Genomic DNA, 18,632 nt, shown 5'->3' with positions numbered 1-18,632 from the left:
TATAATAAATGCGAAAGATATTTCAGATATTTGAAATCGAAAATTTTATACTTATACGATGAACATTTTAACGATGCATGATATCTATAATATTGATGATTGAGGCGTAACTTTGTGAAAGCGATTCATTATGAAGAATAAAAAAGAAACTTATGCTTTCTCATGAAATATTTATTCACACATTTACACGAACATGGTTTCAACGTAAAACGTCATCATCAGATCCTACGATGATGACGTCTTACGTTGAAACCATGGTCGTGTAAATGTGTGAATAAATATTGCATGTGAATGTGTGAATAAATATTTCATTCTTCGTATGTATAATAGATATGTTGTATCCATTGTTCTCAGTTTATGATTGTACTTCCTATTTTTATTCTTGTATTTTTATAATCTGAAGAGTCCTATATCAAGTGGTAGGTACATGTAGCAACATCAAATAAAACATTATTATTATTATGAAATTTGCGTCCTAATAAATCGCGCTACACGAAATAATCATAGCACTATGTAGGCAGGCGTGCTAGGATAATTCCATAGTTAAGTCAGTTCAAGGATATGAAGAAAAATACTTTGCACTTTCCCACATAAATATTTATTTTAAAAGGAGTCAATCTGTTTCACTGAACTGCAGCATCGTCAGGACTCACAGTTATTTTTGAAAATAAATATTACGGTGTAAAAATGCAAAGTCTTTTACTTCATATCCTAAAATCGATTTCCATGAAGTATCAGCCTCCTCCAATCATGTTATCAAATTAATTCTAGTTTAACCGCTCTGGGATGCTTAGCCAAAATTTGGCGACGCTACAGCTACGGATAAATAACTATGAATGAAAAAGCAATTGCCGACGCTTTAAAGACGCGTTTACATGCTTTAATAAAATAAGGGAGGAAAATACGTATTATTTCATTCCAGTGGCGTAACTATGGGGGGGGATGAGGGGATAGATTAGATCCCCCCCAAAGCCTCAGAAAAGTAAAAAATATTTAAAACTATTGACTAGTTTTGACATATAAATACTTCATCCGCTGGAGGTTCAATTTTTAGAGCCAAAATGCTGTAAAATGTATTTCCTGGGATGTAATATTTCAAAAGTTTTACCAGATTTCTCCTGGGAGAGGGGGGGGGGGGAGGGATCGCTACCCCAGGCCATCTCATCCTCCAAGACATATTCCTAGTTACACCACTGTCTCATTTATTTCGGCAGATATGCTACTACTCTTTATTTCGGTAGTTAAATCACATATAAGTATCGATATTAAGGAACATTAGCGAGGAAAAATTACTATCTTTCTCTTCAATGCTCAGAAGAATAAGGAACCTATTAAATAATATGTTACCCAAGAGAAGATAGCCAAAAATTCAAGTCCACAAAATAATTTCTGAGGACCACAATGGTACCGAAAAGTTAAGAAAACTCCAAATTAACAAGGAAAAAAAGCTCCCGCAGGTATATGAGTGAACAAGATTGAAAATGGCGGCGTGTTTGTAACCGAAATTGTCATTGTTTCCGTTAATGTACAAAAAACACCTGTAACCACTCTGAAACTAGTGTGATTGCCTATGCCTGCACGAATGCCCTGTGGGTCTCATATCCTCGTATTTATCCACACATACCTATTGATCGAATATGTATTATCTTTAGAGATATTCACTTAAAATAATTATATGATAAGACAATGAGCTATAGCAAAAAGTTATAAAAATTTGGCCCACAAAAGTATAAAAAGCAATAGTTGGGCAACGAGTAAAAATGAAAGAGACGTCGGCTCACCTCCTTTTCCACTTCCACCTTAACCTCCGCATCTGCTAGATCCTTATCGTCGTACACTTCGCATATCTCGTCGAAGGGCACTCCGATAGCAATCGCGGGAAGCGACAGGACCCTCGGCAGTGGACGCGGTGGCGGCTGCGGCGCTGGGTTCTTCCTCGGTACTGGCGGCAGCGGGGCTTGGGACTTGGTCGGAACCTTCTTCTCGACCACCGCCGAGCTCTCCTTGGACTGGACGGCAATAGGGGTGGACGAGGCCTCTGGGGGCCCTGGCTCCTCGGTGAGCTCCTCCGCGGCCCTTGGCGTGGTGGGAAGGACCTCTGGGGCCTTTTCCCTTGGCGTGGCGGGAAGGACTTCTGGTGCCTTTTCCTTTGGCGAAGACGGAGGCGGCTCCATGAGGTCCGCCTCCGTGAGGCTGTTGGGAGGTGCCGGCGGGACGGAGGAAGCGTCGAACGACGTCGTACGGCTTCCGGAATCGACCGATGTCGTCCTCGGAGGGGTCTCCGGAGGGACTGCCCCCGGAGAAGCCGCCGGAGACTTGGGGGTGGCCGATGGGGACTGGGCGGTGACGGTCCTCGGAGGCGGTGCCGGGGGAAGCTTGCCCTGTGTGTTTCTCCGCTCCGGAGTTCGGTCGTGTGGCGTGTTGGGTCGCGAGTTCTTCCTGAGTTCGGGGAGCTCGGCCGGTCTGTTCCCGGCCGGGTCCGCGGCGATCGTCGGGGGCGTGCAGACCCTCTGCTCCCCGGTCATGACCGTGGACGAACCCGAATCGGTGATCTTGACGACTACCTGGTGGGGCTCTATGGAGGCGGTCAGGGTCGTCTCCGTGGGGGACTTGGGTTGTGAACCCGAGAGGTAGACCACGTTCTTCATGGGGGAGGACCTCTCAGGGGTCCTCGGAGATTTGGGGGACCGACAAGACACATCCAGTATTGGGATGCGGGAGTTTTCCAGCACCGGAATCCTCGAGCCGTGGAAGTACCTAGGTGGCTTCGAGGTCGGCGCCTTCTCGGGGGTCTTGCTGGCTGGACTCTTCGGGGCTTTCTTTTCGTCGCTCTCGGGGGAGCTGTTGAGTGAACAGTCCGGGGAGGAAGCGGCTTCTTGGCGCTTCGGGCTGTGCACTGAGTTTTCCGCCGTCTTCGGTACTTTAGTCGCGTCCTCATCCTCCTTCTGGCTGTCTCCCTTGCTGATTCCAGCCCTTCCTCTCCGCTTTCTGATGACGTAGGTCCCCTTAGGACCCGCCCTGCTTTCCTGTGCGGTAGCTAGAGGCATCTCGACGTCCGCCAACATCGCCATGTCAGCGGCGTTGGCCATCTCGTCCAATTCGGCGGCGGCCTCGCCTCCACCTTCGAGTCCGCTGCCAGAGTATTCTTCTTCATTGGATGAGACATGGAGACCCACGGAGGCAGAGCTGGCTGACCGTCGGCCGCGCCACGAACCGCTACGCTCGTCTACCGAGCGGGGCTCTGAACCTGGAATAAAGAAATATAATGAAATAAATATTGTAGAAGGGAAGGGAAGACGAAGCACCACCTAATTATCCCGAAGATTCTTCATCATTACGAGTTGAAAGCTCCATAATTTATAGTTATACTCCAGAAGATAGATGTAGATATTTATTGCATTATCATTTTATGATGATCAACACCTCGGAATATAGACCTGAGAATTATGTGCCAACGTTTCGATATATTTCTTATATATTCTCCAGGGCTATGAGTGATAATGAATTGATACATGAAGGCATGAAAGATTGTTTTTATACAATTTTGCGCATAATTCTCAGACCTATTCTCCGAGACGTTAATCATTAAGTAATAGAGGTCAAGAAAAAGAAAGAAATCGAGTTATAATTTTATACCGAGCAGTCCTCAAAGAGCCTGCTAATTTATTGCATTGAAAGTTTATGATAAAGGAAGTACATAACAATTACACATTCAATACACAGGAAAAAAAGCTATGAACATTACTCATTCATGGAAGAAAAGAATGAAGGATAAGTAGTGAGACTAACCATGATGAAAGAAACTATGGTGAAGGGAGTTCGTCCGTGAGATAGAGGATGTTACTTTCCGTGGTATTCCTTGATAGCATCCCTGCATCGTTGATACAAGCTGCCACAGTACGGACACCACTCATATCAATAAGTTTACGTTTAAAAAGGTGACGGTGATTTAAAATTCTCGGTGGGCCAAATTTTTTACACTGTATACAACTGATGTATGGACCATGGGATGCTCTTATACTCAATAAATTTTTCAATTATTGGATTTTTCAATTTTATCGACAGGAGGCCAAACTCGCGCGAAAGAAGTCGAAAATAAAAACAAATAAATATTTACACCCTGTTGCTAGGGATAGCATTACGCTGTAAAATCCTATTCATGTGCAAGAACATTGATATTATATGGACTTGCTGCTCAGATATTTATTACTTCAGTCCGTGGGTTGTGAAATACAAGAAGAATCGCAATTTTAGCAAGACTTGAAGCCTTAAAGGTTGTAACTTATACAAAGAAAACCAGATATGAAGGCACCATTTCGTTGAAAGATTTATATTACTATAAGCCTCACCTAGGTGGTTCAGATCTCAAACTCAAGTTGAGTGTAAGAGTTCGAATTTAAAGTAATTTAGAAAATGATTTCAACTCGACTCGCTTGAGCTAGATTAACTGTGGTAACATTTACAAAATAATGCATTCACTTGAAGCATTTTCATTCATGGTCTCCTGGTCATAAAAAAATAGCATTGCTGGTGTACAATATCATACATGGAAGTATTTTTATCAGAGATGTTTCATTTTAAAAACATGAGGTAATGGTGGCGGGCATCTTGGAATTTGGCGTCAAAATTAGAGGTGGAAATCTAGTGAGATCTCGTAATACCAACGTGAGAAGTGAGTGGAGTAAGAGTCGGGATCAAGACAAGAAGCATTATGGAAGACGGCCCACTGTATTGCATTACTGGGTTTGGTTTACTGCTGCCCTAGATTTGTTCCTTCATGAATGAATGAACCCCATTTAGAGGCCACTAAGAAATCATTCGCACAGCCATCATTTACAGGATCATGTAAGTAAAAACAGAACATGTTCTAATTGTCATTGAATGATCATGTGCATGACGGTTCATTCGCAATTTTTTCCATTAAGGCCGCTTTACACGGGGTACGTCATTGCGCAGGTTAGCACTGAAAACATGTTGAAATGGCGAGAATGCGAGCTTGGAATTAGAACATTTGCCTTCTCGCATCTATGCATTCTCGCATGCGTTCTAACAATTCACCGCTTTTCACGACGCAATTTGATTGTGCCTTCATACATGCGTCCGATTGCGCAAAGATGTGCCCCGTGTTAAACGCCCTTTGCACACGATTTACTAACGATACACATGATTTAATTTGGATGATTATTCAGCATGATCATTCACCGTGTATCGCGACCTTTCGAGGAGACTTACTCGCTAGTGACCGATCGGACGATGAGGACCTCCTGGATCGTGAGCTTCGTCCGCGCACCACTTTGGTGCTTCCGGGCGCCATGCCGGCCACATCGCTGCTCCCGCACGCCCTCTCCTCCTCGCCGCCCTCTTCCTCCACGCCATCCTCCTCGCCCTCCTCCTCCGCCAAGGCGTCCAGCTCCTCCAGAGACACCTCCCACGCCACACTCCTCCGCTTCACACCGCCGTCCTCGCTTCCCGGGGGAGAAGTCGAGGATGTCGCCGAGTAAGAGGGTGATGGCGGAGGCCTGTACGTAAAAAGGATAGTAACATAAATGAGAAGATGTGCAGTAGAGGTAGAATAGGTTTTCAGGAATCCTTCGACGCAATATAAATTGACATTTGTAATTCTTACATTTTTGGCTTGATATTTATAGGGTGCATGTGCATATAAAACTATTTTTTAGCATTGTTGCATACAATTTTTACTTATGTTTACTATTTATTGCTTGTTGATCCAGCTTTTTACTTTTTTATTCCTAAAGTTACTGGACACATGGTGAATGATCGCAAGTTTTCCCAGCGTATTGTATTGTACAAGGTTACTCGGGATTTCCACCGGGTCAGGTTCTTCATTACACGCGACGTTTTGATGAGCGAGTCCTCCATTGTCATCAGGGCATGATGACGATGGACTATTTATTGCTTGCTGATCCAGCTTTTTATTTTTGTTATTTCTAAAGCTACTGGACGTATGAAGAATGATCGCAGGCTTTCCCGGCGTATTGTATCGTAGAAGGTTACTCGGGATTTACAACGGGTCAGGTTCGATCGACCATGGTTATCAGGTTACGATGACGATGGATAACCCGTCCATAAAAACGTTGGCTGTGATGGAGAACCTGATCCGGTGGAAATTCCGAGTGACCTTCCACGTTACTGGACACACATTGCATAATTCCGCATAAATTGTACGGAAATATTAAAATGTATACATACGATATACAATTTATGTGCTATCACAAAGTTTTTTTAATTTCATTATTTCTAATCGCTTCAATGAAGTCACGCCCGCGGCAACCAATTAATAATGGTCATTCTTACCATACGTTCTGCGCAAAACGCCCCCTAAAAGTCCGTCGAGCTTACCTGGGTGCCGCGGCTGCTTCGGCCGCCTCGAGCGAGTCGTCTGAGAACTCCTCGTCCTCCGGCCCTGGCGACTTCCTGAGCTCTGGTGCGTCCGCAGGAGCACCGTCCTCGTCGTTCAAGAACAGCGCCATCTGCTGCGGCTCGGGTGCCGTCGTGAGGTGCAGCCGGACCTCGTCTCGGCGCCGCACCACGCGGTGCCTCTCGCCCGCGCCCGGCAGCGTCCTTGGAGGCAGGGGGGCAGGGGGGACGGGGCGGGACTCGAGGGGGAGGCTGCCGAATCTCAGGGGGGGCAGGGGCGGCGGGGGTTTGCCCTCTGCCTGCTGCCGTCGCTGCTTCTTGACCTCCGCGGCTAGGGCGACCGCTGCCGGCACCGCCGGCTGCTGCTGGACGTTCCAGCCGTAAGGCCTCTGGTGCCTGGTCTGCGGCTGCAATTTGGTTGTAGACAATGAGAGGAATTGGAGGCGTTATGAAAAGGTGCATCAAAGAGTGGTTTAAGTTTTGGAGTCGCAAAAATATACAGTAAAACTCGCTGTACCACAGAACAATGTAGACGTCCAAGATTATTTTTTCAGAGGTTTCAGCAGATTTCGCTGACTCTACTAATTCGAAAATGAATCCATGACTTGTTTCCAGGCATTGTTTCCATTGTGACATGAATCCAGGCTTTGTTTCAGTCTAGCTGTATGACTAATATATCCATTTATTTAAATCATTTTTCACGAACAGCCGTGACGCCAATTCAAAGTGAAAAGTATAGTAAAACATAAAATGAGATAAAATACAAGAGCAATATAAAAACTAACAAAGAATAAACCAGGGGAGAGAGGAAACATTCAGTTAAATGAGGGATGGGAAAAATGCGGTGAATTTGTTGCATGATAAGTAAAAAGGATTGATGTATTGAGGGAGTGAGTTGAAAAGGGAGGTGAGGCGTTATAAAGGTGAGCGGTTAGTGAGATCCTGGGAATGGTCAGATGTATTAGGGAGAGCGAGCGGGGGGATGGTGTTGGTATTGTAAAATGCAACAGAGAAAGAAGTTCTTGGCAATCAGAAGTCGAGTTTATGGCATTATGAAGTAATTTTAAATCAGTTTCAATTCTGAAGTTCTTTAGGCTAGTCAAGGAGAGAGAAGGCATCACAGCATCAGAGGGCATGTTGCGTAGATATAGAACTCTATGTCTGACTATTTTGGCAAAAAAGGATGTAATCAAGGGATTTTAGATTAGTCTGGGCTGGCATGGACCAAATTGGGGAACAATGAAAGTATATTTTCCAAGTGTGTGAACAAAATTGGCTCACTTATCTTCGTCGAAAGTAATTTCATGATTTTCTGTTTTATAGGTCAGTGGATACTGGATACCATGAAGTTGTGGTAAAAGCTACGTACCAGAGTTGTCTGCGTAGCTGTGGTGACCAGGCACCCGCCAAGCAGTTCCGGGTCCAGTTCGGCCATCCCTGGCCTGTGAGACCCGACTGGTGGGCCCAAACTACCCCATCCGCATGCTATCCGGCCCCGGCCACTACCTCTTTGCCGACCGGAACCAGCTCCAGGAGAAACCCTGCGAAGAGAAAGGGAAAAATTCTCGGGTTAGGTGAATTTCATGAAGTCGTTTCTACGGCACGTATTTTTCGTTTGAACTTATACAGGCCTACAATAAAATAATGGATTTTAGATTAGTCTAACCTGACAAGGACCAAATTGGGGAACAATAAAATTGTATTTTCCATGTGTATAAACAAAAATGGCTAACTTATCGTCGTCGAAAGTAATTTCATGACTTAAAATGGTTTTGAACATGAGGTATATGAAAGCAGAATTACTAACACTTTATGCTATTTTTCGAATTCGTCGTCTCATACAGTTTTTTTCCACAAAATTAATATGTTTCACTATGTGCGCACTTAGTCGCTCGATAAGAGAGAAACCGGACATCGACATTAGCTTACTCCAAACGAAGGGCGCCCTGGGGACCACGATTTAACGTCCCATCCGACGGACTGAGTGCTGCACTTTAAGTGCCCTCCTCAAGACAATCAAGCATGGATCGGGCAGCCTCTGAAAAATCTCTGCCACCCTATCTCTTCTATCTTCCAAAGAATTACTGAAACCGCACTATAACTTTATATACATTTAAAGTACTTTTGAAGAGAATTATTTCGGGACGGAAATGTCATATGTAAATATAGAGTCGTTTCCGGCTTAATCTGGCGGGCTTTTAGGCTAAACTATGTATTTTTTACAATAATTTAAATTGAAAGGGAAAATAATTCAATAGCAAATTAATGAAAAAGAAGATAATTCTTTTTATTTTCTTATTTTCTTATTGTAAAAATATTGTGACAACCATTTATGCCTTTATGGATCAAAATCATGAACTCATATTCATTTACAGCCCTATGAAGTTGTAGAAATATATCAAAACTTTGACAAACATTCGCATTTAAAATTCTTCAAGACCTACACTCCGAGATACAGAATCAACATTAAACATAAGAGGTCAAGAGAAGCACGGGCGCAGCTAGAAATTAAGGCTAGGGGGGGTTTTATGGTAACTAATACTTACGGGTGTTGGGGTATTGCATACCCACCAGGGTACGCAGGAATCGCGGGAGCCCTCCTCCAGAAAAATTTTAACAATAATGGTTCGCAATGGCGAGTTTTACGGCTTACTGAGGGATATTTGATAAATCCTAACACTATTCTATAATTAATGCTGATCCAAATAAGTAAAATTGATTAAACTTAAGGGGGGGTTTATCCCTCAAAATCCCCCCCTCGCTGCGCTACTGAAGAGAAGGAAAGAAACTCATTTTATAAAAAAATAGTTACAAAACAATCTGCAGATAAAATATCTGTGCACACCTGGGCAGTAGTGTCGAGATGATTCGCTCAGCCTCCTCCGGCGGGGGCGGGAAATCCTCGTCTTCCGCGCTGACACCCGTGTGAGCCACCGCGGCAACAGCCGCCGCTGGGGGCAGCGGGGGCAGGGGTGGAGACCTGGGGGCAACGTTGGCTGAAGAGGCCACGCTGCACACGGCCGCCGGCAGGGGCGGGATCGGGGGCGGAGTGTCGTCCTTGGGAGGCGCCCCCTGGCCCTTGCTACTGGCCCTGCCGCCACCCCTGCGGCCTGCCTCCCCGTCCTCGCGGACCGCCTCCACGGCCTCCGCATTCTCCCGCGGGGGCGGAGGCGGTGGCCTATGGGCGAAAAATAGGAATTATGGTCAGAGGGTTTAAAGGCCTGTTTGCACTGTACATTATCTCGTATAAGTTAATGTCTAAATGTAGGAACACGAGAATGAACGCCTCTAGTCTCTTCTTGTCCTATTCCCTTAACGTCCGAGTCTCATCACCGTAAAATTAATTTTAAAAAATGATGCACGTTTGCGGACTTCATGCATCAATAAGCTTCATTGTTGAAATTCAAAGCCCTTGATAAATTTATTGATCCCCCACAAGCCGAAATAGGTATCCAGTATTGTCATTTATATTGTTAATTGGTATGTGATGTGTTATCTCGCATTCCGGCTGCCACCTTCCTAAATGGTGAAAACAATTTAATTCTAAGCCATCGAGGAAGAAATTTAAGGCCATTGCATTAAGTAGGTTCAATTCATATTAGATGGGAATGTAGGAAGTCTCCATTTCTTGAAAAGGTTTCAGCAACTCTTTCCACTTTGTTAATTTTTAAAAATAATTTATTTTCTTCGACACTTTTACCCCCTAAGACCCCTAAATCAATTCATCGTTCTTAAGGTGTGTTTACACGGCACATAAGCTCGTACAAGTTAATGTCTAAATGTAGGAACACGAGAATGAACGCCAAAATGCATCGTGGAACCACCCAACTTGTGCGAATGCATGCACAGAAAAGAACCTGTTTTTATTTGATTCATGCATTCGAACATGTTCCGTTCCACCAAAATCGTCCATGCAATCAGACATTGACACGTACGTGTTAATGTATCGTGTAAACAGGCCTTTACAGGTGAAAATTAGGTCGTTCACTTAGACTCGGATTCGCATTTAATTAAAAGCATTGTGATGAATGGGGAAGAAAAGTTACGCCTAAAACATAATATTCCTTATTCAGCCATTTACTCATGAGTGTAAAATAAATTAACCCTTTGCGTACGGATCACGATAATCTTCGCTTTTCCACAGCCATGCGTTAGGGATGGATAGAGACAATTCTCAGTCTACGATATTACTGGTCTATGATAATGTCAGCCATCCCATAGGAAGGAATTTTTATCTATGGCCGTTAAAAGTCGAAAGACATGACTTGGATCATGAAAAACCATTTCAAAAGGTTGATCTTTCTTAAAAAAATTAGTGAAGTCGAATGGTTCCAAGCGGTGATCCCGTAACTTTAATGTGAGTGTTTTTTTTTTTTTTTTTTTTTTTTTTTAAGTTTTTACAACTAATAATTCAAGCATGCATGCATTAAATCAAGAATTCAATTCATTCATTTCCCGATATAAAAATAATTGAGAAAAGAAGGAAGGAAAACGTCTTTCCAAGGGGAATTCATAAACGAGTCCCAATTTCACCTCGTAGAAAGTTGATTTCTGATACCGCTAAGTAGATTTTTTTCTACTATTCAAATAAGTGTTTTTGTTAGTAAGTATTAAGTTAGTAAGAGTGTTTTGAGGGAGAATAACAAACACTATTTTATACAAACGTTTTAAGAACCGTCAATTTTTTCGATATATCGATCTTTTGACTCAAATTTCGATTTTTTTAAAAGTAGAGCTTTTCACTTCAATTAAACATCGATAGCTCAATAAATCGATTTCGACCGATATTTTTAAGACGTAAGTGCACTTTAAAAGCGAAAATCCCCCAGGGGAACAAACTATTTGCATCGATCGGTATTAACCACGGACATCCCGAATTCGAATCACATGTTCTACCTCTTCGTTCAGGTACACCACTAGCAAGACCGATGGTAATTTCTGAAATAGTACCTATGCTGCTTCGGGACTTCTTCGGGACTGCTTCGGCGCTATGCGTATGAGCATGCGTGACATTGCATGTTTGGTAGCATAAACCAACTTCTCTTCTAAAGCAAAAATAAATTACCGCCGACGAAGAAGACGCCTTGGTAGTACAAGTGCTTATTCAAAAATAAGCATTCGGAAAGCTACAGGATTGAAATTTATCTAATAATTATTTTGCTCTTTTCGGAAAATGCTGCGTCGGAGCAAATTTCGCTTCTCCTGCGGATTGCACTATCATGAGAAAGAGATGTAATAAGTAATAAGGCTACCAGAAGCGGGAGCGAAATGTCAGGTGAAAATGACTAAGACACGGCGTTTCCCGAAATAAAAAAAAATAATAATGCGAAAAGAAGCCACGAAAACGTCTTACCAAGGGGAGTTCATAAAGGAGTCCCAATTACACCCCATAGAAGGTTGATTTCTGTTGCCACTTCGGTCACTTTTTAATTGTTTTTCAAAAATATCCACAGCGCAGCGATAATTACAGAACGATCCACTTTTTTTTTCAATATTTTGCAGTATAGTATATGCAATTGTGAGGAATAGCACTCAAAAGTTATGAATATGATGGATCAAATCATCGGGATATAATTTTTGACTAAAAGCCGTGGCTTATTTAACCGTGAAATTTGGATCGCTTTGCCCGTCAGCGACGCAAGTGGAGACATAAGTAAATCCGTTTCATTGCACTAGGGGTGACAAGCATCCAGAGGTCGACTTGAGGGACCTTTTTTGTATTATTGATGCTTCTTACTATTGGGCTGGTATGTCACTGTTCTCACACTTCTTACACTTAAAATGTCAGTCTTTCCTCGTACTATTAATGACGGCAACGATGTCATGATTAATATAATTACTGGTGTAACTCGCTAGGTCGACTCATTGGATGTTTTTATTTTTTATATCGTTCAAATGCTGCATTGAAATGCTATAGGAATTACAAACAATTGGCAATTTTTGCCTTTTCATGACCGTGCATGTATTTGTTTTTGCATGCGTAATATTTCAAGACCATGTGGTGTGGATGTGGCAGTCTTCTTGCATTGCCTTGCATGCAGCATGTTGGTGATTGATCACCCCCTGCCAAACACCCTTGAGGTGGCTCGCAGGGTATTATGTAGAACTTCGTGTCTTATCTAACTCCATTTTTGTTTATTTCATTTAACTATTTATTTAATTTCGATCGTTATTTGTTTTTTTAATGGTATTAATTTATATGCATATTTTGCTAAATTTATGTTTTAGATTTTTTATTGTTCGTTTAAAAGAAAGTTGCTATGTGATTTTGATAAAAAGAAGGGGTTGTTAAAAAGAAAGTTTCAGAGAGAAGACGTTTAATAAAGAGGAGCAATGACAAATTGAGATTTCTAGGAAGTTTATATTATTTGAGGGATCCCGACGTCACAGTATGTATGTACCTCTGTGCCATTCTCCTTCCGTTCATGCTCATGTATCCGTCGTCTTCCGATTGGTGGCTTCTGTCCTCTTCCTCCTCCTCCTCTTCCTCGTCTTCGGGCGTACTCCCGCCCCCGACCACCACCACGCTGCTGCCCCCGGCCGCCGCCGCCGACGGCAGTCTGTTGGCCACACCTCCGCCCCCTCCGCCCCCCGCAGCTGCCGGCACCTCAGCCCCCGCCGCCGCTTTGGCGGCCTGAGGGACCACCCCTGGCGCCACCCCCGGCGCCCCCTCTATGTTCCCGTTCTCTAGGTCGTCGAATTCCGACAGCACGCGGTCCAGAAGTTCGAGAGATCGCTGAACCTCGTCACCGCCCCTGCAAAGACACACCAGAAATTCTTTTGAGTTCTAGCTTTCCCTCTGAAGAAATTGTCATTAAAGCCCCTTTTACAACTGCTCCACTTATTGTAGAGTACTTTGTAATGTAGCAATGATGTATATTATTACGATTTCAGTAAATTTATCCCATTATAATTCATAAAATTCAACTAATTGTGGCGTGTAAAGGCCTTTTTACACAGTACACGGAACACGGAATTGCGCAATCTGACGTGCGTGCGAAGGAGCAATAAAAATTGCGTCGTGTTAAGCGGGGAATTGCTAGAACACATGCGAGAATGCGTGGATGCGAGACGGCAAAATAGCCCCTGTTCTAATTTCGTTCATGCATTCGCGCAATTCCACGCCATTTTAGAAATTAATGCAGCTCTAACCTGCGCAATTCCGTGCCCCTTGTAAAACGGCCTTAAGACATCGCATTCTCTACATGGTGTGACCCAGACTTATTATTGCCATATTTATTTCATCTATTCTAGAATAGTCATTGTCATTTACTCTGAAACCTTTTAAAGTAGCCCAGATAAATGAGATGATTTCAGTCAATTTCTCCAGTTATAATTCACAAAATGCATCTGTGACATTAAGACGTCTTATCCTCAACATGGTATTAGAGATTAACAGGAAGGAAAGTCTACACGAGAGAAAGAAAAATGTCAGGTGGCAGCTTGTAAGATTTCAAATTTTATCTATGCATTGGTAGAAATCAGTTTCTTTATGTTAAGTTGGATAATTTAAGTTCCAATAAACTTTTTAATGAGTATATTACACTTCATAATCCAATTGAGATGAAATTTAAGAAATTAACCACTGGTTACCAATAGATTCATGGGCGTGCCCAGCGAGGGGCAGTTACATTTTCCTTAAAATATTGATTTCATTCACCTTTTCCATGCTTAAATATTACCTACTACTTGAAGAACCATGGATTGCCCCCTAGTTTTGATCCCGGGTAAGCCCTTGAATAGATTAGCTTTAGAGGATGTTTGGTAGCACTTAAGCCTATTTAAATCAATCTGTAAATCAGGCCATCGCCGTAGTTTAGATATCGTTACATACGCTAATCTTCAGTTTCTGCATTGCTGAAATGGTTAATTGCAGGCATTATTTATATTAATTATTTCAAAATAACATGGCTTTTATCCAATCGCTCTTCCTCTTCGGTGTTTGAATTTCCTCCCTGAAAGACGGCGAGGAACTGGCGGAGAGCATACGATGAGAATATCTTCTCGCAGAGACCATCTCTGCCATCTAGCGGCAACAGTGACAACTACTGGACTCTCACACCAAAACCGGGAAACCCCAAATCAAATCAGAGCTGAGGCCAAAACGCAGAGGAGTAAGATTTGATATAAATAATGAAATATCCTTTCATTATATGGGGTCAAAACTAAAAATTATTCACGCTTTAAGTCTAAAAAAGCAAAGGAAAAACGATTGAGAAATAAGAGGTTTTGCAGGTGTTAGTGTCTGGCAGTTTAATCTAATTGTAAGTAATTATCAATCTGTAGCGATTTGCGCACAATAGTGGTGATAAAATAAAACATATGCATTGGCATCTCTATTTCATGGAGTGCAAACAAGTACAATTTTCCTCTCATGATTGGTTAAATTTTAAGACCGATTTCAATGAACTGTATCATCTTCCTCTGCGGCACTTGATCGAATTAGAAATGAAATGAGCGTGTAGAGGACATTTGCCATTATATTATTTGAAAACGTAACAAGTTCCTCCATTAACCGTGAGGTTATTTTTTCTATTTTATGAGATGAATCCTGGAATGAATATGCGCCCTTTATTAACCAAACGGTGATAAAATTCAGTAATTCAGTAAAATTTCGGTATTAAATTCAACAGAGAAATCATCAAATGAGGTTATACCCTTGAACGAATTGTCGAGAAAGCGAAAGTAAGTCAAGATGAATTCTTGTCAGTAATGCATTCGCGCGCCCCAGTTCGCGGAATAGTATGGTCGTAGGTGATTTGGTTGGTGTTCACAAAAGAAGAAAGATTTTATCAGAATGAATGCAGTTACATTCTTAATGGGATGAATAGTTTCTGAAAAGTTAAATTTTTTACAATGCTCATGATTTACCTTTGATACCGAAGTCTAATCCATCTATGATATCGCAGTAGAACGGTATAGGAGTACAGTTAAGTTAACACGGGTCTTAAACGTTTATTTACAAGTATTATAATGGAAAGAAAATGATTATTCGTGTGGATTTGTTTTCTAATCACTGAGTAAAACTGATTTTTTAGAGAAATAATATATGCAACATTATACATTGCAGAGTTAAAAAACTTAAGTTGGGAAGTTTTTCTTGATAGAATTGACGAATTGACGAGAGTGGCGAATTCACGTCTCCTTTGGTTAAAAGTATGCGAGTTATTCGATGAGAAATGGAAGTTGTTCGATGGATGGATGCTAATCGAATTTTTCCAGCCAGAATTCATAGTTTGAATGGTTTTATCCCTTAGGGAATGAGATGGTACTCAAACTAGTGCAAAAGCTCTTTTCCAGCCAAGAAATTTTCGGTTAGATTAGCTTGCTCTGGCTTTCTGGTACCTCAGGACACTTAAATTACATTTTGGGAAATCATAAGCGGTCAAATTTTACTTATTCCATTTTATTCGGAGAAAATTATAAATGTTTTCAAAGACTCCAGAAAATCAAGATAGAAGGCAAGTTGACAGGAAAGATGGCGCAAAGATTTTATGAATCATACACCGCCAGTTAGTCATTTAATGGATTTTTTTCGTCAGTTCGAAATAATTCTACTTTTTGAGGGAAAAATGTCGTTAGAATTAATTGTATTAATAAATTTCCCATAGCTCTCAGAATATTATTACATTACATATGTCGCTTGGGCACAAATTTTGTAAACTCAAATGCCCACGTTTTAAAATTGTTTAGCTGGCTACACGTCATCCATCTTCCCAGTTGTTCAACTCTTCTTTCTTTACCCCTGCCCAAGGTGAACCAAGAACAAGGCGTAGGGCCATCAAGTGGTCCAACGACTTCTCCAGCAATGGGATTCACATATTTCGCTGCAGACGGAACCGTCTTCCTTCCACGTGGTGGGGAAGGGGAGGTCGAAATTCAGAGAAAGTCGATTGCGACCCAGGAAGACAGACGCAATGCGTTCTCCATGCCTCCACGTGAGAGAGATTACCGACCGGCATGCGGGGTGAAGCGTCTGGGACCGACCAAACGCCGTCCGACGAAACAGGAATTGCTTATGCACCAGCGGGGGAGGAACGTGGCGCCGTGCGCAACTGCCATCTACACACCGTCATGTGAAACTCTAAGGGAGGCAGAAGTTCGTTGTCCCGCCGGCGCGTTTAGAACTCGAATTTACGAATCAATCGACGATGTCCTGCAAGTTCTCCAGGTCTCATTTCTCAGAAGTTATTCATATGCATGGAGGAAAAAGACCAGATTTAAGGAAAACTGGAAGCGAACTACGTTAACAAAAGAGGAGTTTATGAATTATTATTAAAATATTCTACCGATTAAGGAAGGCTTGCATGGAGTATTTAAGAAGTATTCTGGCTGCCTCCCCTCGCTTCAGTGATTTCTTCTTCAATTAATAATAAGTCCTACTCCCTTTGATTCTATCTAAAAATCCTATTCTTTTCCTTTCTCTCCCTCGATTACCAAGTATTCTACCCTCTAACCATATTTTTCAACTTCTACTACCCGCTACGTAATCGCTATAGAAAAGAGTTAATCTAGTAATTAAGAAAGAAGAATCGTTACGTGGGAACGTTTAAAGAAGGCTAGTGAAGATTCTGATTTGCAGTATGGAGCTTTACGGTGCGTAAACTTGCAGCACTGAGGAAAGAGGACGAGAAAAGGCAGGAGGCTTTCGAGATGTAGATATGGGAAAGAATGGAGAAGAACCTCCCCCCCCCCCCCCTGATACTCAGTAAGAATATAAAAATCCTCCTATACTTCCCCCATCCACTCAACCTAAAAAACGAAAATGGGTTTCGATCAAATAATATGTAAATAAATTGTCTTTTGTGGAAAATATTGATATTTTATTAAAATGCAAAATGAAAAAAAGAGACTGAACGGTTTATTTACCACATTGCTCGATTTTCCTCTTTCATTTGGGAAACTTAAGGCCTTCATTAAAAAGGGTATTTCGGGAGGAATATGTAATACCTCAGGAGGTGTAGCGGAGACTTTTTTTGGGGGAGACTCAGGAGAGGAACATATCATATGGGGTTCCAACTCCTTAGTTACAGAGTTGTGGCAACGCAATCGTTTTTTGTAGAGGAAACACTGGAGCGATCGCCATTTTATATGAAATCATATCCACTGCCTAAACAAATGGTCATACCACTCTGCTAATAGCACTAAATGAAACACAATAGACTCCAAAAATATTATAAGTACCTAAAATATGTAAATACAACTTATTTGTTATCAATATTCTTGTAAAAAGACGAAAGAAATGGCAGAGGAGACATTTATTTTCTTAATACCTACGCACCTGACTTGTCTCTGCACTGGTGGTCTTAATTAAAGTGTGGTGTGCTTGGTGATGCAGGAAGTTCCAAGTGTAGCCATTAGATTGCATACATATATATAATGGCTACATTTGCGATTTGGGAAGCGGAGCGATTTAGGCAACTCTCCCCTATAAATGTAGAATGTCTGAAAATCATTGGTCTTTTTTTAGAAATTTACTTATTTAAACAAATAATTTATAAGATTATACAAGGGCGTTTAAGGATAAATTTTCAATATTTCAGGGGGTGGGTTTATCTTTGAGCTATATTAAACGCGAGCTTTGAGCGAGTAACCACAATACGATTGCGCAATCTCATCATCCATTTTGACAATAATCATTTCAGAAAATTATAATAGCACATTTTCGTCCAGCCTGAATTATTTAATGTACTTAAAATTCTAGAGTATTAAGTAAAATATTTAATAGCCTGGATATCCAAGAAAAACAGTTTTCATGGTAAATGTACATTGCATCAAAAAAATGTTTCCATTTCCAGAGCTCAGTAAATAAGGAGTTGAGACCCCATGTTTATGGACAAATAATGCTTTAAATTGTCTCCCCTACCACCTCTTAAAGTATTGCATATTCATCGTGAAATATCCTCTACGCATCTACTACTGTACATCTACATCGTACCCCGCCAGCCGTCTATATATATGTGTAGCCGAAGGTGTTGGAACACCGCCCATTTACCTTTAAATACTTAATTTTATAAGTATTCTGCCGGTTAAGGTAGGTTTACATGGATGATTTTGCAGATTACCCCATCCTGTTTCCCATCCTAACACGGACTTCTCTCTTTTCCCAAGAAAGTTAACTCCTTTTCATGTATGAAATCGGTTCAGGCTTGACGTGATGGAAATGCGATACATCCATGATAAAATATAAGCAACAAATGGTTATATACAGACATTTTCATACAGAAGACAATAATATGCGCACATTTCCGTCC

At 41.8% G+C, this 18,632-nt stretch overlaps 1 protein-coding gene across 1 annotated transcript in view; it reads right to left on the bottom strand.

The window, feature by feature from the left end:
- The window catches only part of LOC124167637 (titin), a 222,146-nt gene extending 204,894 nt beyond the window's left edge, over positions 1-17,252 (bottom strand). Inside the window, exons 1-7 of the mRNA XM_046545616.1 lie at positions 17,248-17,252; positions 12,780-13,133; positions 9,224-9,565; positions 7,748-7,919; positions 6,361-6,785; positions 5,233-5,519; positions 1,782-3,247 (exon numbers count right to left, since the gene is read on the bottom strand). Of these exons, the coding sequence (XP_046401572.1) occupies positions 1,782-3,247; positions 5,233-5,519; positions 6,361-6,785; positions 7,748-7,919; positions 9,224-9,565; positions 12,780-13,133; positions 17,248-17,252 (3,051 nt within the window). The remainder of the gene's footprint in view (positions 1-1,781; positions 3,248-5,232; positions 5,520-6,360; positions 6,786-7,747; positions 7,920-9,223; positions 9,566-12,779; positions 13,134-17,247) is intronic.
- Positions 17,253-18,632: the final 1,380 nt, after the last annotated feature.

The sequence above is a fragment of the Ischnura elegans genome, chromosome 11, assembly GCF_921293095.1.
Source record: "Ischnura elegans chromosome 11, ioIscEleg1.1, whole genome shotgun sequence".
Classification (NCBI taxonomy): Eukaryota; Metazoa; Arthropoda; class Insecta; order Odonata; family Coenagrionidae; genus Ischnura; species Ischnura elegans.
This window is presented reverse-complemented; position numbering and strand designations above follow the sequence as displayed.